Genomic DNA, 26,425 nt, shown 5'->3' with positions numbered 1-26,425 from the left:
GTTCGTAGCTAATTAGGACTAGTTGGCAGCTGGTGCCTGAATTACGATAACTACCTAACAGCAACATCTAACGTCCACCGGTCACCGTCTGTTCTACCCGTCTATCGTCTACCGTCTGCTGCTTGTATGCTGAGCTCGTGTTTGCGTGTTCATCATTGATGGTAAATGATTCTCAGGTAAGGTACAAGTTTCGAGTACTATTGTCTCTTTCTTGATCCAGGCGCCTTTCTATTTCTATTTCCCAACCAGAAGATAGTGGAATGAATGGGAACCAAAGACCTCTCATTGCCGATAACACCGACAAGCCATGATCTGAGCGTGTGAGTCCGGTGCGAGCATCAGACCGGCCCGGCCTCCAAGATGAGTGCCGGCGGGGATCGCCCTCCCAAGGCCTTCTCTTGTACCAGGTGTTTCGAGCGCAAGGTCAAGTGCGACAAGCAGAGTCCATGCTCCAACTGTCTCAAAGCCAACGGCGAATGTGTGTTTCGCGTGCCTCCGGCCCCGCGTCGGCGCAAGAAGCGTTCTGCAGAGGAAACGCTGGTTGCTCGACTGAAGAAATGCGAAGAGCTCCTCCATTCCATGGGGGTCGACGTCGACGGCAGCACCACCCCGACAATCACACCGGCTGCTACCACCACGGATCCCCCTGACAGCGCCTCACAACCCAGCGCAGAGTCCTCTAGCTCGCTACGTCAATACTTCTCCACCTCATGCTCCAAAACCGGCCAGCTGATCGTCGACCATGGTAAATCGCGATTCATCGACAACAATCTATGGACAAGTGTTTCTACCGAGGTACGGGAGAGCCCCATCCCCCAGATCAATGCCGCATATGTTTGGGGTTGAGCATGTAGCCACTAATACCCATGCACCTACAGGTCCTCCCGAAAGAAGCTATCGCCGAGTATTCCGAGGACGAGGACGAGGCTGGCTCTCCTGTCGAAGAGACATCCGGGTTTTTGCTCGGCTACACCCCATCCAGCACGTCGATCCAACAACTTCATCCCCCGCCGGACCAAATCGTCTCCCTGTGGCAGATCTTTCTAGACAACATGAACCCCATGACCAAATTTATACACCAGCCCACTTTCCAGGAAACCCTCCTTCAAGCCACCACCCACCTGGACGCCCTGCCAAGGGGCCTAGAGGCCCTCCTGTTCTCCATATACAATGCTGCTGTCTTCACCATGGAGGACAACGAATGCGAAATCAAGTTCGGCGAAAGTCGAAAGACGCTCCTCACGAGATATCGACATGCCACGCGGAAAGCGCTGGCCCGGGCCAGGTTCATGGGGACGTCGGACATCAGGGTGCTGCAGGCGTTTGTGCTCTACCTACTGTCGATGCGTGAAGTGTACGATTCTAGGACGACGTGGACGCTGGCCGGCGTGGCCAGCCGGGTGGCACAAGGATTGGGCCTTCATCGTGACGGCACCAATCTGGGGGTGTCGCCATTTGAAACAGAGATGCGGCGACGTCTGTGGTGGCAGATTGCCGTGCTGGATTTCCGGTCGGCGGAACTCAGCGGGTCTGGGAGATTCGGCGACTTCGGCCTCTCCGACACACAACCGCCCAGCAACGTCAACGACAGTGACATCTACCCAGCCATGACCAGCCCGCCTGTGCCTCACACCAGACCGACCGAAATGATCGCCTGTCTCCTCCGCTGCGAATTCGGCCAGTTCTGGAAGGAGAAGATGTCGAAGAAAACCAACATAGCGTTCGAAAACCTCCGGCTGGCCTCGCCCTGGTCGACGTCGCTCGAAGAGCGGGACGCGAGCATCAACGAACTCGAGCAGCGCCTGGAGGAAAAGTTCCTGAGGTACTGCGACCCGTCCATACCCGTGCAGTTCATGGCCATCATCATCGGCCGCGCCGCGGTCAACAGCATGAGGCTCATGGCCCACCATCCGCGCAAGTACCGCAACCAGGAAGAGGTGCCGGCGTCGGAGCGCGACTACATGTTCAAGCTGTCCATCAGCCTCCTCGAGGCCGACAACTTGGCCCACGCCTCCAAGGGCCTGCGCGGCTTCATGTGGCACACCAACGTCTTTTTTGTGTGGCAAGCCCTCGTCTATCTCCTCGACGAGCTGCGCACACACACCCTCGGCCCCGAGGTCGACCGCGCATGGCGCCAGGTCGACGAGGTCTTCCACCACCATCCCAACTACGTCACCGACCACAGGAAACCGCTGCACGTCGCCGTCGGCAGCCTGTGTCTGAAGGCCTACAGTGCAAGGGAGCGCGCCTTGCGCGAATCCACCCACGGCCTCCAGCCCAACGCCTTAGCCGTCCCCGACTATATCCAGACCCTCCGGGAACAGCGCCAGAATGCCCTCCTAGCCCCGCTTCAGCCGCCATCTCAAGCACTGGCACACCCTGACCGGCCTACCCCCTCGGCCGGACCTACCGAGTCTGACAACAACAGCAACAACGACACACTGTACCCTATGGCCCTGGCAGCCTCGACCGCCTCCAACCCTCAGTCTCAGTCTCAGTCCGAATCCCAATCCCATCAAGCCGCCACTGCCCGACCTCAGCTTCCTCTCCCGCAGTTCCAGCCGGCACAGCTCCCGAGCCCGCCAGATAACCTCATGTTCGCCTCCGACCCGACCCTGGCCCAGGATCTCGCCATGGCTGATATGCCGCTGGACTGGGCTCAATGGGATTACATGATGCAGGATTTTGAAGAGACAGGTTGAATGCTTGCAGGACTTTGAAGAGACAGGCTGAATGATGCAGGACTTTGAAGAGACAGGTTGAATATTCCAGCGGCGAACTGTAGTTGATGACTCTGACAGACACAATCTCTCTCTCTCTCCTCTACCTCACCATGGATGCTATTTCAGTGGTGATCGAATAATACTATCTTCGAGCTGAACCCACAAATGATACTCTCTCTCTCCTCTATCTGACCACGGATACTATTTCAGTGGTGATTGAATAATACTATTATCTTCGAGCTGAACCTCACAGATACAATGCTAGTACTCTCTTCGAGCTGAACCTCACAAATGATATCGCGTCTCTCTGCATCCATGGATATTCGGATCTGTGATTCTATGTAGCAGCGAACCCGGGAAGATATCCTGACGATGAATGGAGGAGAGGGAGGATTGCCGTCTACGAGTATGAGAATTGACCGATTTGAAATCGAAAATGGTCGGGACGCGCGCTGAAGGAGGAATGTCACGAAGCTCTACACAGCCGCTCTAGGCATCGCATCGCCCTTTGCATCAACTGCCTCCAATCCCAGCACGTTCCCTGGAAAGATGGACCTCTAGTTGACATATCTTGTCATGTCTGGGACACTGTCGGCACCGTAATGGTGGTAACAAGGATTTAAATTTAAAGTCTTTATGACAGTAGAGGCTGAGCACTCAATTTCCACACAGGATCAGATCCTGTCAACTATCTTCAAGAGGCTTCGGATCCTCGGTCCGATACCATTCACCATTGAACGCGTTGACCAACCACTTGCTCAACTTGTCGTAGACAATGTGATTCGCATTGTGGAAGGAAATGCCGTGGTCGCTGTCGGGGAAGAAATGCACATCGTAGTTCTCGACGCCCGCCAGGTCGAGTTTGTCCAGCAACGTCAACGTGTTCTGCATGTGCACGTTGTCATCGGCGACGCCGTGCATGACCAGAAACCGCACGTTCTGCGCCAACGCCGTCACGTTGGCGATGGCCGAGGCCTCGTAGCCTTGAGGGTTGTGCTGTGGCGTGCGCATGTACCGCTCTGTATAGATCGAGTCGTAGAACCGCCAGTCGGTGACAGGTGCGACAGCCATGCCGTACTTGAACGTCTCTCCCGCGTCCGTCTCTAGGACTTTGAGCGTCATAAACCCGCCGTACGACCATCCCCAGATGGCCATGCGGGAAGCATCGACATACGATTTCTGCCCCCAGATCTTGGCCGTGGCGATCTGGTCATGGGCTTCGTACTTCCCGAGCTGGTTGCGGACAATGGTGCGGGCCTGGCGCCCAATATATCCCGTTCCGCGGCCATCAACAGTCACCACGACATAGCCCAATGACCCGGCAATGTAGGATTGGAAGTCGACGTGGAATTTGCGGTTGACCATTTGAGAACCGGGGCCACCGTACAGGTAGAACAAGACCGGATACTTCTTCTTGGGGTCGAAGTGAGGAGGACGGCGTTCGACCACCTGCAGGGTCTGGCCATCAATGGTGACATTCTGAAAGATTTGCTGTGGCAGTTCATGCGACGACGCCATTTCGGCAAGTGCCTGATTGTCGGCCAGCATTTGGTCAAGCTTTTCTGAATTCACCGGGGTAGACACGACCTTTTGATAGGGAATACCCGGTCCTTCGTAGAACAGGTTAATATAACCTGCCCCCGTGGAGAATCTTGATGACCAATATGCAGCTTCGTTTGTTGGCACAAGAGGCTGCGTTTCCGTGCCGTCCAGCTTCACGCTGTACAGATGGCGCTGGGTCGGTGCTTCTTTGGCAGCAACAAAGTACACCAAGTTATTCTTCAAATCGACTGCTGCAGGCCCGCCGTCCACTTCCCATGCGCCTTTTGTAAGCATGATGGGAATCGAGCTGTTGAGCGGAGAGAAATATGCAAGATGGTTACCGTTGTCAGAAATGACAGTGTCGACATAACCGTCGGAAAGTCGACCATCGCTAGGAGCTGCCGGGATATATCTTGCATGCTGTGTAGGCTCGATCCATCCTCCATCCACATCGGTCAGGTCAACAGTTCTGACAGTCTCGCCAGTCTGTGTCACAACGTCGACAAGAACGACTCTGACACGATCACTTTCGCGATTCGACTCGGACACTAAAACTTTGCCGTCATCTGCCCACAGGACGTTGAAGATGATGCGGTCTTCATCTGGGAATCCGCCAGCAATGTCGACGGTGAAGACTTGTCCCTTGGAAATGTCATAGAACAGCATGTCAACGACAGGGTTTGGAGCCCCGGCCTTTGGATATTTGATCTCCTTGACTTCAGGGTAGTTTTCCAGGCCTTCAATGGGGCTTTTCCCACTGGGTCTTGACAGGAAGTACTGGACCGGGTATTCGGGGACGACAGTTTCATTCGTGCGTAGAAAGGCCAAATATCGACCGTCTCTCGCCCACCAAACGGCAGTGTTGGTGCCAAATACCTCCTCCTCATATGCCCAGTCGGGAATGCCGTAGAAGTACTCCGGACCTCCATCTTCGGTGACGGCAGTAACTTTTCCCGAAGTCAGGGACCTGAGATACAAGTTGTTGTCCCTGGTAAACACCACTGAATCACTTTGCGGGGACCATTTTGCCAATTGAATTCGTCTATCCGGGAACGCGGGATCCAAAGGCTGAACGTCTTGAGTCTCGACGTCGAGAATGAAATAAAGCCCAACAAACGAGTGCCGGAATACTTTTTCGCGTTTCGCCAGGAGAAGGACGTGCTTCATGTCTGGGCTAACCCAGAAGTCATCCGTCCACATCTGCTGTCCGTCGATCTTGATCCATCCAGTCTTGATCAGTGTCCGGCTCCTGAAGGCACTAGATGCCGACGGCGTTCGGCTGCGAATGTCTTCCACCACCAGATAATCCTTTCCAGGCTGATCAATCTCCAACAATAAACCATCCTCTCCGTCAGGGCCAGCTGTCCATGCGACAGAGGCGAATCTCGGCTGCCATTGGCCAGTCTGCACTTGCTCAAGGGTAATTTTCTTCCCCGAACTTTTCATTGGCGTCTCGTGGTCATAGTCCAACTTAGACGCATGTGTATACCGCCCGGCTGCCAGAAAGGCGAACAGAGCAAAGGCCCAACCGAGGATGGCGACCACGGATACTATCCATAGGCTCCGTCGCAACCCCTTAGACATGTGTTGTCCGCTGATTGTATAGGTTTTGTCATTGAATCTGGGTAGCTCGGGGTCACTGGCGTCATCCCGGTATTGTGATGGGTGCAACAGCTTTTGTGCCGACGCAGTTGTGTTGAGGTTCTCGAGAACCAAAGAGGTGGTGGATATGCTAGAGGCGCTCTCTAGAGAAGATCGAGGGTATGGCCCGGGAGACGACTCTCTTGCTTTTATGAAGGCTTCCCTCTCTCCAGCAGAGCTCGCACTGACCCTCGTCATGATGGCGGAGGGAGGCACTGGCCGGGGACTTCCGTTGCAGTCGTCGTAGTTGAAAGCGAGCGAGGTTGACCGAGACTGTGGCGGTCCGTCGTTAACTGGACATAGTTGAGGTCTATTGCTGAGGGGAGAAGCCGCACCGTCGGCGGTGCGTACGCAGGCAGGGATCCTCCTGCGAGGAGAAGGGAGAGGGAGTTCTCTTGCGCGGAGATCTGTGATTATGGTCAGAGGCGGGCTGCCAGACGTTGCTGTTGACGCTGACGCTGCCCCTGCGCGTGGAGTTGAAGGCGGAGCCTGAGCCGGCATCGCGTTCTCCGTTGTGCCCAACAAGGTAAAGTCGCGGTAGGCCATTCAGATCACGTGTAGGCTTATGTCAGCCCGCCTTGCCTCGTTGAAGGAGCCAGGCTTCAGCCATTGACAACAACTAATACAACCATCGATACAGTCCTTCCCTTCGTTGTCCGTCCACCTCCCCTTTATGCTGCCCGTTTTGTGTATGGGAGGCGCAGGATAGGATAGAGCGCTGAAAACAGCGAGGAAAATGACCCTCCATTAATTTTCTTTCCGCTTTAGGAAGGAACAAAACATGGTCCGTTTGCGGCCTTGAGTCGAGTCAATAGCACCCAGTACGTTGCAGTCTCTGATGAGGACTGGGCTCCATATGCAGCGCGTACTGACGCAGTCACAATACCTGCATTCCAGGTGAATCGTGATATGGGATCTCGGCCCTGAATCCTAGGTTGCCCATACAGCCTATATAGCCTAACACGAGGACGAGGCTGTGTAGAACACGGAGTTGTCCTGTCCCTGGGTGCCTCATCCCAGCAACGAGCAAATGACCCAGTGTCCAGAACACCCAGATTATGAATGGTGGAACGTTGATATTAATGCACTGGGTTTACAGATATGTTCGTACGCTATAAGAAAGACAGGGTTTTGCTCCTCAGGAGCATTAATGCTCTGCCCATGTTATGATCGGATGCTCATTCATGTCCTGACGATCATGTTTTCCAAGGCTTGCTCCAGCCCTCGTATCCTTATCGACTTTGTGACACTTGTCTGCCTTCCCGAATCAGAACCGGTTCGTTCGGTTGCCCGGCCGGCTCTGCCCCTCTTGGTCTACTCTGTATATTGGGAGTTTCAAGCACATCACAGCATATTTCATCAATGTGATGAATGCTCCAAGCTCTTGACATACCTGACGAATGCCTTTTTATGTACCATGCCTCTGTACTCCCCTTCATTCAAAACGCATACATACCTCAATCCCAACTTCACGAAACACTGATACACCAGGTTCATAGGCGAATGCATATCCAAGGCCACAGGTGCAGGGTCGATATAGGGAGTAAGGTCCACCGGATTCGCGTTCGAAGGTTCTTCGCTATCCGATTCGCGTCCAGAGTCGTATCCGGCTTCTTCAAACGCGTCCCAGTATTGATGGTGGGTGTTGTGGATATGGTTGGCAGTGGAAAGCAGACAGAGCGTGCTCTCCTCGTCCTGGATCCTGTCCAGGGCAAATTCCAAATCTGGCACAGGGATGAGACCGACAAGGATCTTGCTCCGGATGATAGGCAAGCCGCCATCGAGTTCGCCGAGGGATTGCGTTCGGCGAAGCTTGACTCGTAGCTCACTTGCCTTGACTAGGGGAGACAAGGTAATATCAATCACTTTGTCCCGTCGGAATCGGGAGGTAATGTCGCCGAGCTCAGAGTCAAAGACGGGACTGCCCTTGTTGTCGAGGAAAGGATACATATTCATATCTGTTAGGAGGTCATAGATACTCAGTGGTTCGACCGCGTCTGCCGTCCACTTGGCACAAAGCACTCCGAGAGAAAAGGGTAGTACATGGTCCAGGCTTCCAGTCAATTCAAACAGGATAACCGCCAGAGTAACCGACAGGCGCGTGACTCCACACATGACAGCCCCGGCAGCGACCAAGGCATACACACCAGGTGTAACACAAGCCTCCATGTCTTGAGATGCTTGACATTCGCGCCATAGGAACACGTTGGGATAACTCAGCACAAGATATTGGGTGAAGTGACCGACCATGCGACCCATCAAGCCACCAACGACCATCGAAGGCACGTATATGCCTGCGGGAATCTTCAAACCGAAGGTGATGATGGTGAGGACAGATTTGGCGACAAACGCCCATGCCAGGTACCCAATGACCGACATAACTTCGTTCTTTTTCGGGCAGAGTCCAGTGCTTGTGTCCTGATTGCAAGGACTAGCCAATTCAAAGAGGAGTTCGGTCACGGAAAGGCGCGTGTAGCGATTCCAAAAGCTGACGAGGCCGGTGATGAGGGCAACTAGAAGAACCTCTAACATAGGATGCTTCTTAATGACTGGAATCCGACGAAACGTTGTGGCCCAGAATCGAGACGCCTTGATGAAAAGCGCTCCGGCAAGTCCGCCCACGACGCCTAGGAATACAAAGCTGACAAGTTCGAAATACCGCCAGTCGGAGAAGTACCGGACTTCGAAAAGGACGATTTTGTTGGTGCCGTATGGATTGAGGAACTTTAAGGATAGCGCTGCCACAATACAACAGAAGAATGTGCGAAACAGCGTCTTGGGAGGAAAATAATAGCTGACTTCCTCCAGACTGAAAAGAACTCCGCCCAGTGGTGATCCAAAGGCGACCGCGACACCACTCGCGGCACTCGCCGACAAAACTCCTCTTCTCTTAGCATCATTCAAGTCGTATTTTGAGAACAAACGGCAGGCGATGTTTCCGATGCATGCGGCAATATGGACGTATGGGCCTTCCTTTCCCAGGCTCATACCGGAGGCCACGCTCAAAATGAGGCCAACGGTTTTCAGAACGAGTACTCGGAGCCCGAGGTATCCATGGAGGACAAAGCCGCTCAAGATGACTCTGACTTCGGCAACACCGCTGCCAGCAGCCGAGTAATAAACGCTGGGAGGTTGGCCCTCCTGGCCGTTCGCTGGTCGAGCAGCACCAGCCTTATCCTCGTCGGTGCCGCCATCCACGTCTCGTCTCACGGCGCCAAGATCTTCATCCAACGTTGAGGCAATGTTTGACGGCACTATCGTTTTCGAATACAAAGTAAGAAAGCAGGACAACCCTGCTAACACCATGGACCCGATTATGAACGCGACGTAGTCGATGGATGTCTCGCCTACCTGCGAAGCAGAGATGAGTTGCGACCAGGTTTTCCAATTATCACATGTTCGTTTCCCTGCACAGCAGCTTTCTCGCCCAAGATACCACGCATCTCGGCAAAGGCCGCGCTTGACATCGAATATTGCAGACTCGGTCACGTCAACAACGTAAGCCAAAAACGCAGTCGCAACGCCGATGAGAACCATCAGAATCCAGCCTTGAGTGGAATCGAAAAATCGCCACGCGCGTCCTCGGAAGCCCTTCATCTTCCTCAATTCCAATACTCGATATCCATCGGCAATGCTGTCGTGAACCCAGTCTGTGGAGGTGAATTGATCGTACCATGACCTGTCGTCTCTTGACAGTGATCCCAAGATGGACTGCTGTAGTTTCGGTGTTCGAAGACCAGAGCTCCGCATCCATACGGGGCTGTTCTCTCCGGAAGGCCGGGTGCTGAAGTCCTTCCGCCTACGCAGACTTGCATTGGAACTATTCACCCTTGACAGTCGCCTCGACCGCGGAGATTCCGGCATGTTCTCGCTGTATCTGCGTATCAATCTGTCGCCTCCCCCAAGCAATTCGCTTTCCTCCGTGGGTTCGGAAGGCATGTTCAGGGAAGGTGGTAGTCGAGTCCTCAATTCACTGGAGGAGAGGGAAGGCGACCTGGCTCTGCGCATCGTTTCCGGCGAAGAGGGGGACGAGGTTGGATGCCGCGATAGGCTCCTGAAACCATTATGATCATTGGGGTCGTGAAAAGAGACGTAGGATTTGGGCATTCTGGTTGTCTGATCTCGGAGTAGGACCGGCGCAGCAGGAAAGGGAGGAGCGATCAACAGACCGAGACAGGCGAGAACAGGGCGGCTCTCACGGGCAACTGGCGCCTTGAACTCGTATCATCATCTGGCCATTGATCGAAGAGGCAGCAGGCTCACAGGGGGTGTGGCAGACGAGTTATAGAGATGGCTATAGGGGTCAGGTGTCAGCGGCGAACAGAATGACTTTAGCAGGTGAATCACTGTGCCTGCGGATCCGTTGCACGCAGGTGCACTCGAAAGCAAAGGGCTAAGGCGTCTCGATAAATGAGGAGAGGGTGTGTCCCTCTGACAGAGGCAATTGGATCAGCTGAACCGACGATGCTGGCAATCCGACACTGTATCATCTGACAGACTCGGAGACGAGTCTGAGCTGGCGGGTGTCTGTGGAGTTGGAATGGAGGACCAAGTCGCGGCGATCCATGCCTGGAATGCCCCGCCAAAGGCGCTTCTGCAAACAATTCCACGCCTCGCATACCCTCATGGGAGCTTCATAGACGACGTGGAGTGTTCCTGAACTATGATAGAAGACGAGTTGTGTGCTGGGCCAGGACGCCACCACGGTCTGATTCAATACAATTAAGATTCGTTCAGGGAACAAGTCTGTGGCAGATGGAAAGGGATCTGATAGCTGCGCCGCATATGCAGCTAACAAAGCAAAACACCAGGAATCGTGCACGACGTCGTTTCTGCCAGACGTCAATAATACCGTACGTAGTGGAGGACGAAGACTGTGCCCTCCAGAGCATGCACGCCGGGGCCCCTGCGCTTCTCGAGATACTAATAACATGAGTTGTTCGCCCTGCCACTTTCCCACCGACCTCTTTGAACCATTCAGATTCCAACGCCACGCCCCTACTTTTCAGATCTCCATCAGCGATCAACCAAGCAATGTCTCACTCGCCTGATCTCTCCGCCTCTCCTCGCTTCCAGGCCCCTCGTCCCAAGACGTATCCCCAATTCATCCTGTTCGGAGACAGCATCACCCAAGCCGCCAGCCATGTCTTGGGCTCATCTTTGGCGGAGTGGTATATGAGACGCGTGGATGTCCTCAACCGGGGCTTCAGTGGTTATACTGCCCCTGCCGGCTACGACAATCTCCTGCAATTCTTCCCGGCCGCTCCTCCGTCGTCCAGCATCCCTCGAATTCAGCTGATGACCGTGTTCTTCGGCGCGAATGATGCCTGCCTTCCCGGGAGGCCACAGCACGTCCCGATCGAGGAATACAAGCAACATTTGACAAATATCGTCACTTACGAAGGGATTCAATTACATGATACTAAAATCATTCTTATCGTGCCAGCTCCAGTTGATGAGTGGCAGATGGCACCCGGCGAAAGAACCGCTGTAGCCACAGCCAAGTATGCCACCGCCTGCCGAGAGGTAGGGCAAGCCCTTGGGCTTCCCATACTTGATCTGTGGACGATCTTCATGCTCAAAGCGGGCTGGACGGAGGGCTCAACAGATCCGTTGATCGGGAGCAAGTCTGCGCCTAAGAACAAGGTCTTTGAGGAGTTGTTATCTGACGGGTTACACTTCACGCCTGCTGCATACCGACTGGTCTTTGATGCGCTGGTCAACGTCATTCGAGAGAAGCTGCCAGATGATATTCCAGAAAGACTACCATCTGTATTCCCCGACTGGAGGGCAAAGTTGGGCGTGGACAGTCGAGGATGATTACCGTAAAGGGCAAAGGCGAGGATGAGGTACTATAAGAGTCAAGGCCAGTTATGACTTATGCAAGAGATTGGCATTGGAAGAGTCTAGTTACATGTAGAGTGGCAAAAGACAGGCATAGACCCGACCTTCAGAGGACAATCTGGTTGCTGAGACCAAAAGAGTGACCAAAAGCATGTTAAGGATGACCGGTCGCGCCAGGAGTGGAGTGTCGAGATATGTTGCAGCACGCGCTGAACGAAGGAAAATGATGACAAGGAGTGCTTGAAAAATAGGTAGATCAGAGTCTATTCCTCGTCACTCTCGTCATCACTCTCAGCATCCTCGAGCCATTGCAGAAACTTGTCGGCGGCTTGACGAACCTTTCGGCTGGTGGCGATGTCGACATATTTCTTGCTTGCCTTTTGGCCCCAGGCTTTGGCAACGTCCTCGCTGAGAAGATCGTGCTGGTAGTATCCCATAAGGATGGCGGGGACCTGGGGAATCAGTTCTGGATGATCGTTGCCAACGAAGCGTTCGGTGCCACCGAGGAAGGCTTTCATGTGTTTCTCAGACTCGCCAATCATGGTCTTCAGCATCTCGGCGCGAGCAGGAATCTGCTTGACAATGTTCTCGTCGAAGATTGTCTGTGCCAAAACAGTGAGTGTCTTGTGTTTGGACTCGATCCCCAACTCCTTGGCCTTCTTGTAGATATCCACATCGTCGACCTTGCTGACGGATCCTCTGGCCTTGCTCTCATCGATGATCCAGGTCCCAAGCTGGTCGTAGACGCTGACGCCATTGTCCTCGCCCTCCTCTTCTTCATCAAAAGCGAGGGAGCGCTTCAGGTCGGATGGCAACTCTTTGGCGCGAGCAGCAACCGCTTCAGCCGAGGTGTCGACCGCCCATTCGTCATCCTTGATATCTCCATTGGTCTTGGCTGCAATGCTCTTTGCCTCGGCAGTGATCTGTTTGGTGAACTCGTCGTCACTGGCAGCGGCCAGTTCAAAGTCACCGTCGTCGGCATCTCCCTTGTCGGAGTTGGAGTCATGTGGACTGCCACCGTTGGCGGAACCGTTCTCCTGGCTGCCAGCCTTTGCCCTGTCGCGACGCGTCATCTTCTCCTTCTTGGTCTTCTTTCCACCCTTTGGCTCGTTCTTGAGGATGAATCCGCTCAATTTGTGGCGTATGTCCACGTCAGTGCGTTGACCACAGGCCTTGCAGTCCAACAGGATCCGGCCATCCTTGACGTTGATTGTGGTCTCGGGGTTCTTGCAAGACCTGCAGAGGACGAACCTGGAAATGAAGCCGTCCAAGGAGTCTTGCAACTTGCTTGCTTCGTGAGCTCCGTTGATGATCCAGCGGTCGTCCTTCGGGTTGGTATTAGTCTGAGCTCCAAGCTCGAAACCGAAATACTTGATAACATAGGCTGGAGGACGGGCCAAAGAGGCAGAGACACTTGGAAGGTTCGCGACAACAGTTCTGTAGGGTTCATTAGCACAAACAGATTGATGAGGAGGCTGACAGGCTTACTTGATGCCGTTCCCTTTGCCTTCAATCTTGGACATCAAGCGTTCCATCTTGTAGCGATAGAAGGGATCGGTCACATCCCGGCGAATGTTGATGGTAGCCATTTTGAGGGATGTCGAATTTTCCTGAGAAAGGATCTGACTGTTGAACCAATTTTTGTCTTAATATTTGGGGTGATTGCAGAGAAACAAAGAGGCGTAGGCGATTCGTTCAGAGCGACCAGACATGCGTGGATATCACCACCGGGTTGTAGGATAGAACATGAAGGATACGATTGGTAGTCGGTGTATCAACCATATGATGACCTTGCAGGACTACAAGAGTGTCTGCTGGCCGGAAATATGTCCAGCTTTTGCTTGGTTTTGGTTTTGGAGTGAAAGGCTGCCTGATACATGAACAATCGAGGCTGCGTCTGATCGAGAACGTGGGTTCTGTAGGTGGAATGGAAACCAGCGTTGGGTCGCTGCGAAATCGAAAACTGTGGTACCAAGGAGTATCCCGCAGTGGGTTGATAGAGGAGGATTCGGTGGTGGTGTTGATGATGATGATGATGAGAATGCCTGGTGCAACAGGAGAATCCTCGATTCTTCACTTGTGTAAAAGTGATGATGGGAAAGAGAAAGAAGAATTGGGAAGGCGGCAAAGACAAAAAGTGAGAGGAAGCAGTTCGGGCAGGCCAGGCCACAGTGCACACAGCGCTAACTGCAATGGAGACACTGCAGGCGGCCGGGAGACCGAGCGGCCGAGGACGGCAGAAAAATTTAATCGCCTAGGAATTAGGCGGGTTTTCCGGGCGTGCGGGGGCTTAGGGGCTGATGAGGCTTTTTCCTTTAACTGTAAACAACCGGCAACCAACCGGACTCCCGCCTGGCACCTGCGGTTGCAAGCACCGTAACAATAGAATTGTGTACCACAGGCCGGTCATGAACCAACGCCCAAGCCCCGCTCCTGACGCCTCTATTCTTTGTTGCCTGGCAAAGTCACCTGCTGCATTGTTCGACGAAGACTTCAACCTAGTGACATGAAATGATCTGGACATGGATTCACTGCTATTCGAGAGTCTGTCAGGTGGCCAAAGCAATGCTGATTTCAAGAATTCACAGTCCCTGTCTGACCTGGCATGCCTGAGGGCCCTCTATCGAACACCTTACCTTACCTGTAGTTTAAGTCGCAATTACTGTCGAATGACACAATCGGTGCTTGGTCTTTTGCCTTTCGTCCTCGACGCTAAATGTTTTCTCCATACTCCGTTTGTCAAGGGAAGAGAAGATTCAGTCTGACTATCCAAGAGACTATTCTAGTTGTTTTGCTTGCCCTGTGAGACATTCAAAATACGGTTGTGTTTCGCATAGGTGCTCAGAAATGAGTGATACCTGATACTACCATGACCTTGCCGTGAATGACACAAGGGTCCATCGTCGCTAAGCTTGACAAACTCGAACCTGAGATCATTTCCATCATGGCGCAGGAGTCGAGAGGGAAACCACCGGTCGACTGGTCTCTGTACCTGGTGACGGACTCCACGCCTGCAATTCTCGGCGGCAAGGACATTGTCCAGGTGGTCGACCAAGCTATCCAGGGCGGTGTCACCCTGGTCCAGTATCGCGACAAACATGCGGACACTGGTGTGATGGTTGATATTGCCTCCAAATTGCATGCTGTCACCCGGAAATACAACGTCCCTCTACTGATCAATGACCGACTTGATGTCTGCCAGGCGGTGGGCGCTGAAGGCGTCCACATAGGGCAGGATGACATGGGTTGCATTGAAGCCCGGAAGATCCTAGGCCCGGATGCCATCATAGGGGTAACAGCCTCGTCGGTCGAGGAAGCCCAGAAAGCGATTGAAGACGGCGCAGATTATCTCGGTATTGGGACCACCTTTGCAACCCCGACAAAGACAGACACCAAATCCATCATCGGCACTCGAGGTCTTCAAGAAATTCTGGCTGCTTGTTCCACCGGCACGGAGAAGTCTGTTCCATGTGTGGCAATTGGCAGCATCAACGCATCGAATGTCCAGCGTGTCCTACACCAGTCTGCCCACGGCTCCAACCGCCTGAACGGTGTCGCTGTGGTCAGTGCCATCATGGCATCAACGGATCCTCGAAGCTCTGCCAGATCGCTACTCGACTTGATCAAGACTGCTCCTCAGAAGTACTACGCTTCGGTGGCGCCCAACACAGCGTTCGTCACTGAGCTCGCGAGCCAGGTCGCGCAAGTGACTAGCATCATAAAATCACATGTGACCTCCTCTGTCCTCTGCCACAATATGACGAACACCGTTGTCCAGAATTTTGCAGCCAACGTCTGCCTGGCTACCGGTTCCTCGCCCATCATGTCCGAGAACGGCCCTGAAGCACCAGATCTAGCTCGACTAGGCGGCGCTCTCGTCATAAACATGGGCACGGCAACCCCCGAGAAGTTGAACGCCTTTACTGCAGGGATGAGGGCATACAATGCCGTCGGAGCGCCTGTTATCTTTGACCCTGTCGGTGGCGGTGCAACTGCTATTCGTCGGAATGCCGTCAAGACACTCCTCACCGCCGGCTTTTTCAGTGTCATCAAGGGCAACGAGGGTGAAATCGGCGCCGTAGCTGGTACGTCTACGACGCAGCAAAGAGGCGTGGATTCCGGGCCGTCAGTTTCTACGGCAGAAGAGAAGGCCAACCTCGTCAAGGCCATCGCTCTGCGGGAACATTGCGTCGTGCTCATGACTGGCAAGACAGACTATCTCTCGGACGGCGCGCGCACTGTTGCCATCGAGAATGGCTCGCATTGGCTCGGCAAGATCACCGGCTCCGGTTGTGCCCTAGGTTCCGTCATTGCAAGTTACGTCGCGGTGCATCGGCAAGACAAGTTTTTGGCAGCGTTGGCCGGGATTCTGCATTACGAAATTGCCGCGGAAAGGGCAGAGGCTAGACAGGACTGTAGGGGCCCAGGAAGCTTCATCCCAGCCTTCTTGGATGAACTGTACCTTCTGGGGGAAGAGGTCAAACAAGGTCGAGGAATTGGTGCCAACGGTGAGTTTGCGAAACATGCTAAGCTCCATGTGATTGCCTAGACATGAGTAGTTTGAAGTTGAATCAGAAGCATCGGATGAGCGTACGGATTTCTGAACTCCTTATAAACCGGTCATTATGGTCATAACAATGCTACAAGGCAAGTCCAAGTCAAAAGACTCGTGGCCGAACCGTGCCAGTCTACTTGTCTCCCTTTCGGGCCATAGCTTGTATCGTTGGCCCAGGCGGCTGCCCCAAACAGCGACATCTTCCCTCTGCACAAGGCCTGATGTCCTCCTCAATATCAAGCCTCACCCACCGCTTCCACCGAGCTCTGTCCCCTGGTCTGTCGCCTGGCTCTGGTTCCTTTACACCTCGCATAGCTGTGGCGAGTATGAAGTCCTCATCGTACGCAACTAGCTCGACGTCGACGTCTTCAACCCTTCTCCCGTATAGGAGCGTAGTCGTCCCTCGCTCAGCCCTCTCCGGCGACGTCCACTTCATAACGTCAACATGTGGCCTGTTGTTGTGTTGCACGTGTGGTGGCTTGTTGGGTGACGGTGATAATGCCCGAGATGAATTTGGGTTATGATGCCGGTTTTGGTGATTAACAGGCGAGGCCGGCGCCACGACGTTCAGGAACTCGAGTTCGCGAAGCCAATTTGCCAATAGGCCCTCGCCGACCATTTTGATATATGCCTCCTTGAGGGCCCAGTAGGCGTAGAATCGGCGGAGTTTGAGGCTGACCAGCGTCGCCTCTCCATTTGCAGTGTCTGCTGACGAGCTGTCGCTATCCCAGTAGTCGCCCTCTTCGTGCTCAACCACGGGGACGTGGATCGGCGCATGGCGCATATTCCACCGCTCGCGATCTGAGAACATCTCGGCGAAAATGTCCACCCATTCGTCAAATTTCGCTTGTGATGTTATATCTTGCGGAGTGCGCTTGTCTTCGTTTGTGCAGGCAATGTCGACGCCCAACCTGACCTCGCCCGGCGCCAGACTGAGTGTGTGGTGGCCCGTCAAATCCAAACCGTCGAAGGAGCCAACGAGCGTAGAAGAGTCAGAAGGAGGAATATGGTGAGCATCTAGAGTCGGCAGTTGAGCTGTTGGGATGCCGCAGCCGACAATGGCAACGAGACCAGCTTGATGCGAAACATTAAATTCCAGACCCCCAATCCTGCCGGTGTCTTCCTCTGGGGGCTCCCAATCCTCCGTTGGGGCCCAATAAGGCCGACGATGAGGATGCGGAGTCCTCGAGATCTGTACGTGCGACCAGGGTACTTTGGCGCGCCTGTGGATGAATGTGTATTTCAGCAGTGCGCTGGCGAGGGACATGAAACGATCCGCCGGGCGGATGAAGCGGGTAACGGCTTCTTGGTCAGAAAACTGAAGCGTCGATAGTAACGGCAGAGGCGGTGATGGTTCTGCCTTCGACAGAGCTGGGACCAGCGACCGCGTATCAATATAGTAGCGGTCAATGGTGGCCATGTACTTCGGATGAGGTTGTGAAGACATTTTAGTCAGGGAGTTGGTCAGCTTTGTTCGATGTACTGGAACCGCGGAGAAGTAGTCAACCTATTAAGGCCGAGCAAATGCCTCTGTGGAAGGTGTCTGCGAATATTTGACTCTTCCAGGATCTTCAAATCACCTTGCAGTTGTTCATCAGCACCGGAGAAAATGTTTGGTCGACCACGGATTTCTGTGCTCACTTCGGACCCGATGAGAACGAGGCTGGACGAAGGAGAGCAAGACTAGAAAGGGTTCTTCTTTGTAATTTCTGTCTAGCAACAAATCTCCAAGCTGAGCATGCTTGAGAAAGTGTGACGCAGGAGCGTTAGAAGATCGAGGTTCAAAGGCTGTTGTTGCTTAATATAGCACGCCTAAGGCTGGACGCGACCAGGGAGATGAGAAGCCATGTTGGGGTTCCACAAGGCTTAGGAGGCTGACGTGAGGGATATGTCTGATCCGCTACATCACAAGATGAGGTATAATGTGGAGTACTCCGTACTAGGATGTGACTATTCAGGGAGCGCAAGGTGCTCCATGGAAGAACAGTGATTGATCAGTCCGGAGTTAGTACAGAGAACCTCGTTTGCGACGGCGGAAGATGTCTTGTTCCTGGTAAGGCGCAGGCGCAGGCACGAAGGAGGGGGGGTCCGATACACCAATGGGAGATCTACTAATCAGGCGGTGGCAGAATATTTATTGCCAACCTCGCCGGTGGTGAAAAAAGCCGGGTATGACTCTGATGTTACTGATATCGGGTTCATGTTCGAAACCGCTATATCTTCCTCTGCCCGCAACGCATTCTGTTGCATGTCGCGTCAATGACAATCACAGCCGGCGTGTTGGCCCTCCAAGGCGCCTTCCTTGAGCATCTTGTCCTTCTAAAGAGAGCTGCGAATTACTTGCAGCAGCACGAGGGCGTCAAAGCACCGTTCGAATTTATTGAGGTTAGGAACGCAGAACAATTGGCACGCTCTGATGCATTGATAATCCCTGGGGGTGAGAGCACAACTATCTCCTTTGTCGCGGCGCAATCCGGTTTGCTCGAACCGTTGCGAGAATTTGTCAAGTATGCCCTCCCCATCCTCGGCTTGCCGTCCACGAACTGACCGAGTCTCTGCAGAGTCTCGCGCAAGCCCACCTGGGGAACATGTGCCGGCTTGATTCTTCTCGCTGAAGCAGCCAATGCCACCAAGAAAGGAGGCCAGGAATTAATCGGTGGTTTGGACGTGCGTGTGCACCGCAACTACTTCGGCAGACAGATCGAGAGCTTTCACGCGGACCTGGATCTGCCGTTTTTGAAAGCCGGAGATTCAACATCTGGCGCACCCTTCCCAGGGATCTTCATTCGAGCGCCTGTTGTTGAGAAGATCCTTCCCAGTGTCGACGGCATCCAGAAGGCTGAGGAACAAACTGCCGGAACGGTAGTTGCCCCTTCAAAGACAGCCAAAGACGAGCAGGCAAGGTCAGCAATGAGCTCTCGTGTTGAGATCATGGGAAAGCTACCAGGCCGTCTGAACAAGGCTGCGGCGGTAGGGGCAGAGGTAGATGCAGGAGATGACGTCGGCGACATCATTGCAGTAAAGCAAGGCAATGTCTTTGGCACCAGCTTCCACCCCGAATTAACCTCGGACATCCGGATACATGTTTGGTGGTTGAGACAAGTCCTAGACTCCGTAGGGGATCGAGATGGAGTTCGGTGATCGGGCCCATATGGGAGGTCCTGGCGTTGTATAGACAAGGATTGCGATTCAAAGCTGGTCGTAGAGGGGGCCTTTTGCGTGTGCGCGGACGATCATTTTCCAGCTCCATATTCTTCCTCTTCCTTGCGTCGCTCTGCGTCAATTGCTCGCCCATACCCGCCTCTTCCAGGGTCAAACTCGTCTCGGTATTCGTCTCGAACCTGGCCACCTGATTTTCCCCGACCGTATTGCCTTCCTTCTTGGAAGCCAACGTCAAGATCAGTCCTGATGACCCGTTCGTCCAATTTTGTTCCACCGATGTATTTCATGCAGTCGAGGGCGTCCTGATGAGTATAGTATTCGACAAAACAAAATCCGCAAGGCGTCTTCTGAAATCGGTCCAAGCCCATGACCAGTCTTTTGATTTCACCACATCTAAGAATCATTAGTGAAGGTGAACTGGCTGATAGTGGAGGGTTCTCACTTTGAAAACAGCTCGTGGATTTGCTCTTCGGTTGTATAGAATGACCTATAGACGTTTTAGCTGAGAGCGGTCACAGTGAAGCGCCCATGACCTACAGATTGCCTACATAGAGCGATGTCGCGTCTTTGAGAGGGTCGTCTTCTTCTGCATTGTTGCCAGCGCCATCTCTGTCATCCGGCTGGTCTCGTCCGTACTTGCGCTTCTTCTGCAGTAACACATTAGTCGACTGATAGTCGCACAATCTTGCAGACAAACCCACCTTGGCAGTGTAGTAAGTACTAGGCCTGTCCAGCCGCTCAACTGTGTAAGTATCCTGCATGGTAGTTGCGGTTGTTGGATGGTTGCTTGATGGAGAGATACAAGAGGGAGGAAAATGTGGGCGGATGCGGCGCGCGTCTTTCAGAGCGTGGCTTGTTTGAGACAAGTCAACCTTATGTGTTTGCGACCTAACAACTTCTCACCTAACTACTTAACTCCCTCCATTCTACCTCTGGGGTCGGTCCTCTTTCGCTCTTTCTCCAGCTGAGCTTTGGCAGACTAGGATCTTCTTAAGATGCCAAAAGTCGTCGGCTATACTCCTCCCTGGCTGTCTCGCCCTTCGCCAGGCGCAAGATTATTCACCGATCCAGCGCCTCAGTCGCCTACCTCTCCTTCGAAACGCTCGTCATATCTGAGTACGCCATCCTCCACGCAGTATCAGGGGCCGAGAAGACTTGTTGCCAGCAGGGGTACAGAAGTCTTCACGGTCGTAGGCAACAAAATAAGATGGGCAGACCTTGCAACCGTCAGAGATGAATGGGAGGAGAACACTCAATCGGGGAGCAATCGTTTCGGACCTGCGAGGACCGGTGCTGTTCAGAGCACAGAAGACGATGCCTACAGGGTAAGCAATCAATGAGACGGCACTTTGTATTCTCTGACAAGCACAGACTCTTGACGTGCCGATTTACTATCAAATTCGACAAATCGCAATATCTCCCTCGGGCATATTCCTCGCCGTCTGTACAGAGCATACAGTACACATTGCAGTGCTTCCCCCCTCATCACGATTGAGAGATCAGGACCGCTCACCACTGAAGTTGAAAACATATCAACTCGGTCCTACCATCCATGTCATTCCGGAGTCTCCTCTGTCTGCCGTGTTGTGGCATCCACTGGCGGCCGCTGGTGTTTCGGTCGACTCGATCGTGACTGTTACTGCAGAAGCTGCTGTGCGAGTATGGGAATTGGATCGGTCTAACAAATGGTCCTTTGAGCGGCCTTCTCTCGCCATTGATCTGCGAAAGCTGGCGGATGGTATATCATGCGACCAAGACTTTGAGCCATCGGGCTTTGGGAAAACCCGTGGATTCTCAGTGGACGATTTTGATATGGAGGTCTCCGCTGCTTGCTTTGGCGGTTGGGGTCGAGACGACGAAGATGCATGGGCCAGCATGACTCTCTGGGTAGCGATGAGGAACGGTGACATATACGCACTATGTCCATTGTTACCCTCGAAATGGAAACCCACGTCGACAAGTATCCCCTCTTTATCTACGACCGCCGTTTCTCGTATGGCCTCGATTGCAGGAGAAGAGGCAGATATGGATGAGCGACGGGCGGCTGACCAGCAATATGAATGGGTTCAAGAGATCGACAATGACGAGCCACTGCTGATGGAATCGACCGACAGCCTTGGAGAATTCGAAATACGACTAAGGCCACAAAATCCAAGCGCAATTCCTCGCCTCCAAGGTCCATTCGCCATTCAACCTGAGGACGATGACCAGGACATTGAGATTTCGGACATTTTTGTTCTCCCGGCCAAGCTGGATGGAGAGGATTTGCTGGCTGGAGAAGATGTGTACGATGAATTCGACCTTGCCGCATATGCCGGGGTTCCTTTCACTACTCTGTGTGTGGCAACGCCTCATAATGAGCTTTGGTTTGCCATTGATCTTGACGGAGTTTCTGGGCAGTGGCTTCCAAAGAGAGGCAAAAGCGTGTTCAGTGTGCCGACGTCGGACGCCAAAGAGCTGACTCTGATTGACACATTTGCCCTCGACGACACCGGCCTCGACCCAGCCGGAAACTGGCCAATGTTCAGTGGGGACGTCGTCCACAACTATAGCGTCTTCCTCACCACCTCAAGACAGGTCTACTCAATTTCTCTGAACGAATGGGTCACACGACTTGCCGCCGAATTGACGGGTACTGAACCTGTTGATCCTGGACTTAGGACGCGACTCGAGACCAGTTGTCAAAGTCAGGTTTGTCTTGTGAACAAACTTGTTGACAGCCTAGAGCCAAAAGAAGTACTCTCAGCTCCTACAGTCATCGATGATGTGTCTTTGGGATACTTTCTCCTAGCGACTACTCTTGCTTCAGTGTATGCAGTCTTCTTCGACCAGGCCCACTTTGGGACTTCCATTTTCGAAGCGTCTTCTCCTGAGCTCACAGCCACCTCTCCAAGTCGTCTCAACGCTCAAGTGGCTAGACCAAACGGAGGAGAGGATTCGAATAATCTGGAAACCCTCCCAACTCGGTCGCCGTACGCTCCGGCTCCAGTATTTTATGCCAATCCCCTCTATCCTTTGGAACACATGCGCCAGCGCCTGGCCCCGAACCTCAAGAGAGCCATAGTTGAGAAACCGGTGCGCCTGAGTCCGGCCATGCTGGAGGTAATGACTTACGCCCATCGCACAATCGGTGCACAGTCTGGGGAATTGGAGAAGGCGGCAGCCGAACTCTTCCGGCGATGCGATCGGCTAAGAGAGGAACTCGGTGACCAAGTGAAGCAAATGACTGAACTGGCGCAGAGATTACAAAATCTTCAACCGAGCGCAGAAGAAGACGAGGCTGGGCATCTCAGAGAGAAAAAGACCCGTGATGCAAGACTCAAGGATGCTCGGGAGAAACAGGCGAAGCTCATGGCGCGATACGAGGCTTTGAGAAGAAAAGTGGGACGCGTGGGATCTGCGAAGAGAGAGTTGAGTTCGAAGGAGAAGGCGTGGATCGAGGAAATCGACGTCCTGGGCGAGAATATGGGTGTCAAGGTCGATGACCAAAACGTCCAAAATGGCCGGGTCGAGGGGAATTCTAGATTGGACCAGAGGTTTCAAACAGTATGTCGGCCCCTTGACATCCAAGTCCAATACCGTGAGAGCTAACCTTGTGTGTCAGGTCAAACAACTCGCCCACGAGCTGGTAGAGGAAAGCAAGCAGCTAGAGAAACAACAGCAAGAAGACCAACAATCAGCGGCAACTCTCAAGCGTGGCGACTCGGCAGTGACATCCTCAATGTCAACGTCCACCTTGTCCACTTCCATGTCCGGCTCGAAGTCCAACATGTCCGCCTCCAGCTCTGCACCAGCCTTTGGGGTATCCAGCCGCCTCCAGAAAGAGCGCATTGCAGAGGTCATGGGCATGGTTGAACGTGAGGGTGCAGTCATCGAAGCTGTCATGAACCGTCTCGAGCGGCTCAAGGTCGAGTATTAGATGTATTCGCAATCCCCGCACAGCGCCGCCGAGGGAAGAAAGACCGTGGTGGCGATGTAATGAACAGATTTCCACCTGGACGGATGCGTGAACTGGTCTGCTTACAGAAAGATACCTACAAAAATGGAGCAGGCCCTGTGCCTGATTCGAATCGAATCTGCTGACCGCTTCTACGACCAAAATAGAAATCAGATCGGAGAGTTGTATGTGAGGAAACGTGCAACACTAAATACTGCCCGACTTTGCCAAGTTGGTTCCTGCTCCTTCCTGTCTGCCTTGCTCTCGTCCGGCCGGCATACTATACTAGTCATGATTCATTCCCAAAAGCCCATCGCTCAACATGTTCTATACGACCGTAACCTGGTCTGGACTCGCACTCGCTTTTCCTCCTGCTCCTGGAATTCCCTGCTCAGAACCTCACCTCTCTACTCTCGCCCTTTCTGGTTTTCACATCGTACTCGATCCACCTGCCCACGCCGGCGCCCCTCGCAGCGGCTCTGCTCATGGCCATCTCGTCCACGACTCTCCCCGGATTCATGACAAGGCAGCCTTCATACGTGATTGCGAAAGTCGGGGTTTCCGAGTCGGCGAGCACCAGTGCTGTGGGCAAGGGGTACAATGAGAGTGAAGACGCGTGGTCCCAGAACACAGGGCGGATGGAGTGCGCGAAGGGCGCGAGGTGAGACTGGTCGAGGACGGTTTTGATGAGTTTGCGAGCGGCGTGGAGGGTGTAGCCGTTGGGTTTGCTGGTGGCAGTGGTGGGCACGCTGACGGCCGAAGGGAGGTGTGAGGTTGCTTCGTGCACTCTTCTGTCGAGACCGTCCTTGTCCATGTCCATGTCCGAAGCCACGTCAAGACGCTCGTCTTCCGTGTCTATTGCGGGTGCTGGCTGCTCCGAACCAATGCCAGCGTTGTTGGATCCGTCTTCGACCATATCTTCATCGTCATCGCCGTCGAGCTTGGAGAATGTGATGGCGTTTCTCCGGAAGCGGCTCGTGATGTCGTCTCTGAACAGGACGATGTCTTCCAATGGACCAAACAAGCTCATTCGTGCAGGGTTGGTCGCCCAAACGGCCTCTCCTGCAGGCGAGTTCTTGTCCTTCCTGCCCTTTTCAAGGTTGGCATTTGCAATGGCTCTTCGTATCCTCGACGTGAATATCTCGGGCACCCCAGGGCGCGGGAGGACCCCCGCAGCGCCCGCAGAGAAGGCACTTGCCCACGGGTCATTGTCGCCTGGAACGAAAACGAGCGTGGTGCTTGACAGGAGGGAGGGAAACTCGGATAGCACAGACGCTAACGCGTCAAAGTTCTCCTTGTACTCGACACTTCCCCCTCCCTTCGTGGACCCAGCCATGCAGGCCGCAGAGGCGAAATTGCCCATCATCACAATGGAGAGGGGTAAATCTACGATCTCGCTGCTGGACGCGCTGTACGAGCTCAGGATGGCTCGGATAGCTTCGAGTGTGCGGGGACTGTCTAGGGTGCATTCGCCCAGAATGGCGATCTTGGTTCGTAATGGTTGGACTTCTTCGTCGATGCTTCCGCTCGTATCGCTGATGTCGTACAGAGAGGTTGGTGGCGCACCAAAAATCCGGTTCTGGATCCTTCTCATTTGCGATCCGATGCCCTTTTCACTTCCTACTCCTAAGAAGTCAATCCAGCCGAACCCCGCGCCCACACTTGTGTGGCTGTTGTTGTCCGATTCCGGTCCGTTGGATGTGCCGATGGTCGTCGCTCGTCGTTCGGCTGGGGGCCCAGCCATCGTGTCAACATTGAAATGGCCTTTGATCTGGCCACCTACTCCCGAGGCCGAGCCTAGGTTTGAATTGTGCGAGCCGTCCTCTTCATACGTCCCCTCAACAAGCACGATCATCCCTGGACAGAACCATGCCCCGTCTTCTGGAACAGGTCGCGCAACTGACAGGTCGAGAACAACGCTCCCGGACAGGTCTGACAGGGCGAGGTCACCCGCTGCTGAATGGACGAGCATGCCGAGGAGAAGATGCGGTGTTCCTGATCGACCCAGCAAGTTGGAAATAGGAGTGATCTTGTAGGCTTGTTGTAGAGTTGCCACACTGCTACCAGAATGCATGAGGCTCGGCGGTCGAGCAATTGTCGAGAATGTGGGTGCTTGGAAAGACTCATTCCTCATCAATCGCTGGTGGACGAGATGATACCTATTTCGGAACATTGATACCTTGTGCTGTATAGCCGGGAGGAGACTCGGTGGGCCGGCCACCGGCTCGAAACACTTTTTCGAAGTCGAGTATACCAAACGAGGTTGATCAAAGGAAGAAACGACTTTCAGATAGGAGCGTGGATCGAGTTGTGTTTCGTGGTCTTCTTCCTCGTCCTGGTCACCCTTCCCTTCGATGTGCAAGTCCGAAACACCTAAACTGGCCAGGCTGTCATCTCTGTTTAAGCCAGGCCGGTCGCTGAATGAGACTGTTCTGGATAGGTTCGGACTGCTCATACCGCTGTTGCTGCGTGACAACTTAGCCATATCGAGCCGCCCACCGCACATATATGGTTCCAGTATCTTGAAGATATTAGACAGCTTTTTGTCCGGTCCGTCCTCAACAATGAGACCGCCTCCATTCCTCTTCCATAACTTTGCTACCTCATCGAGAACGCGCTCTGCCAGGCCCTCTTCTCGCCAGCCGCTGCCGCAGAACTTGCCCACAAACGTAGAAAGGACACCCAAACCGGACGATGTTAAGGTCAAGTTGTGCTTCTTTGTCAGGGTTCTGAACGCGACGGGGCGGAGTGTTTGAGGCGGGAGCAAGATGGGTAAGACGGTAGGCACATTATCTGGCGCCTTATTTGGTTTTGCTGCAAACGGCTGCTTGATCCCGGGGGGTCGGTTGACAATTGGATACGCAGGCGTCCCAAATCCTGGCGAGGAAGAGAGAAGCTGCTCCTTCGTGAATGCAGAACTAGCTGTGAAACTTGGAGGTGGTAGCCTGGGGGTCGAGACCGGCTCTTCCATAGTCGTCTATGGCTCTGGCTCTGGACGGGCAGCAAAGTTCGTGCATCTAC

The 26,425-nt window shown here is 53.7% G+C and overlaps 11 protein-coding genes across 11 annotated transcripts; 5 read left to right on the top strand and 6 right to left on the bottom strand.

Annotated features, from left to right (window-relative positions):
• Positions 1-360: 360 nt before the first annotated feature.
• Positions 361-2,702, top strand: A1O3_06512 (uncharacterized protein; the record flags this gene model as incomplete). The annotated part of the gene is made up of 2 exons (XM_007736631.1): positions 361-795; positions 879-2,702. 2 exons carry the CDS (start codon positions 361-363, stop codon positions 2,700-2,702), a joined length of 2,259 nt encoding a protein of 752 aa, XP_007734821.1.
• Positions 2,703-3,407: 705 nt separating this feature from the next.
• On the bottom strand, positions 3,408-6,104 carry A1O3_06511 (uncharacterized protein; the record flags this gene model as incomplete). The annotated part of the gene is made up of 1 exon (XM_007736630.1): positions 3,408-6,104. One exon carries the CDS (start codon positions 6,102-6,104, stop codon positions 3,408-3,410), a length of 2,697 nt encoding a protein of 898 aa, XP_007734820.1.
• Positions 6,105-7,265: 1,161 nt separating this feature from the next.
• A1O3_06510 (chloride channel, other eukaryote) lies at positions 7,266-10,013 on the bottom strand (the record flags this gene model as incomplete). The annotated part of the gene is made up of 1 exon (XM_007736629.1): positions 7,266-10,013. One exon carries the CDS (start codon positions 10,011-10,013, stop codon positions 7,266-7,268), a length of 2,748 nt encoding a protein of 915 aa, XP_007734819.1.
• A 927-nt stretch (positions 10,014-10,940) lies between these two features.
• On the top strand, positions 10,941-11,726 carry A1O3_06509 (uncharacterized protein; the record flags this gene model as incomplete). Its single annotated transcript, XM_007736628.1, has 1 exon — positions 10,941-11,726. The coding sequence occupies one exon, from the start codon at positions 10,941-10,943 to the stop codon at positions 11,724-11,726; it is 786 nt and encodes a 261-aa protein (XP_007734818.1).
• A 287-nt stretch (positions 11,727-12,013) lies between these two features.
• A1O3_06508 (translation initiation factor 5) lies at positions 12,014-13,339 on the bottom strand (the record flags this gene model as incomplete). The annotated part of the gene is made up of 2 exons (XM_007736627.1): positions 12,014-13,187; positions 13,239-13,339. The coding sequence occupies 2 exons, from the start codon at positions 13,337-13,339 to the stop codon at positions 12,014-12,016; spliced, it is 1,275 nt and encodes a 424-aa protein (XP_007734817.1).
• A 1,355-nt stretch (positions 13,340-14,694) lies between these two features.
• Positions 14,695-16,299, top strand: A1O3_06507 (uncharacterized protein; the record flags this gene model as incomplete). The annotated part of the gene is made up of 1 exon (XM_007736626.1): positions 14,695-16,299. One exon carries the CDS (start codon positions 14,695-14,697, stop codon positions 16,297-16,299), a length of 1,605 nt encoding a protein of 534 aa, XP_007734816.1.
• A 139-nt stretch (positions 16,300-16,438) lies between these two features.
• On the bottom strand, positions 16,439-17,752 carry A1O3_06506 (uncharacterized protein; the record flags this gene model as incomplete). Its single annotated transcript, XM_007736625.1, has 1 exon — positions 16,439-17,752. The coding sequence occupies one exon, from the start codon at positions 17,750-17,752 to the stop codon at positions 16,439-16,441; it is 1,314 nt and encodes a 437-aa protein (XP_007734815.1).
• An 812-nt stretch (positions 17,753-18,564) lies between these two features.
• On the top strand, positions 18,565-19,446 carry A1O3_06505 (glutamine amidotransferase; the record flags this gene model as incomplete). The annotated part of the gene is made up of 2 exons (XM_007736624.1): positions 18,565-18,812; positions 18,867-19,446. 2 exons carry the CDS (start codon positions 18,565-18,567, stop codon positions 19,444-19,446), a joined length of 828 nt encoding a protein of 275 aa, XP_007734814.1.
• Positions 19,447-19,538: 92 nt separating this feature from the next.
• A1O3_06504 (uncharacterized protein) lies at positions 19,539-20,228 on the bottom strand (the record flags this gene model as incomplete). The annotated part of the gene is made up of 4 exons (XM_007736623.1): positions 19,539-19,860; positions 19,910-19,954; positions 20,005-20,114; positions 20,169-20,228. 4 exons carry the CDS (start codon positions 20,226-20,228, stop codon positions 19,539-19,541), a joined length of 537 nt encoding a protein of 178 aa, XP_007734813.1.
• Positions 20,229-20,462: 234 nt separating this feature from the next.
• A1O3_06503 (uncharacterized protein) lies at positions 20,463-23,386 on the top strand (the record flags this gene model as incomplete). The annotated part of the gene is made up of 3 exons (XM_007736622.1): positions 20,463-20,792; positions 20,839-23,013; positions 23,072-23,386. The coding sequence occupies 3 exons, from the start codon at positions 20,463-20,465 to the stop codon at positions 23,384-23,386; spliced, it is 2,820 nt and encodes a 939-aa protein (XP_007734812.1).
• A 409-nt stretch (positions 23,387-23,795) lies between these two features.
• Positions 23,796-26,375, bottom strand: A1O3_06502 (uncharacterized protein; the record flags this gene model as incomplete). The annotated part of the gene is made up of 1 exon (XM_007736621.1): positions 23,796-26,375. The coding sequence occupies one exon, from the start codon at positions 26,373-26,375 to the stop codon at positions 23,796-23,798; it is 2,580 nt and encodes an 859-aa protein (XP_007734811.1).
• Between the last annotated feature and the right edge of the window lie 50 nt (positions 26,376-26,425).

Source organism: Capronia epimyces, assembly GCF_000585565.1.
Source record: "Capronia epimyces CBS 606.96 chromosome Unknown aczIQ-supercont1.5, whole genome shotgun sequence".
Classification (NCBI taxonomy): domain Eukaryota; kingdom Fungi; phylum Ascomycota; class Eurotiomycetes; order Chaetothyriales; family Herpotrichiellaceae; genus Capronia; species Capronia epimyces.
The sequence above is the reverse complement of the archived record's forward strand: the minus strand, read 5'-3'. Positions and strand labels throughout refer to the sequence as shown.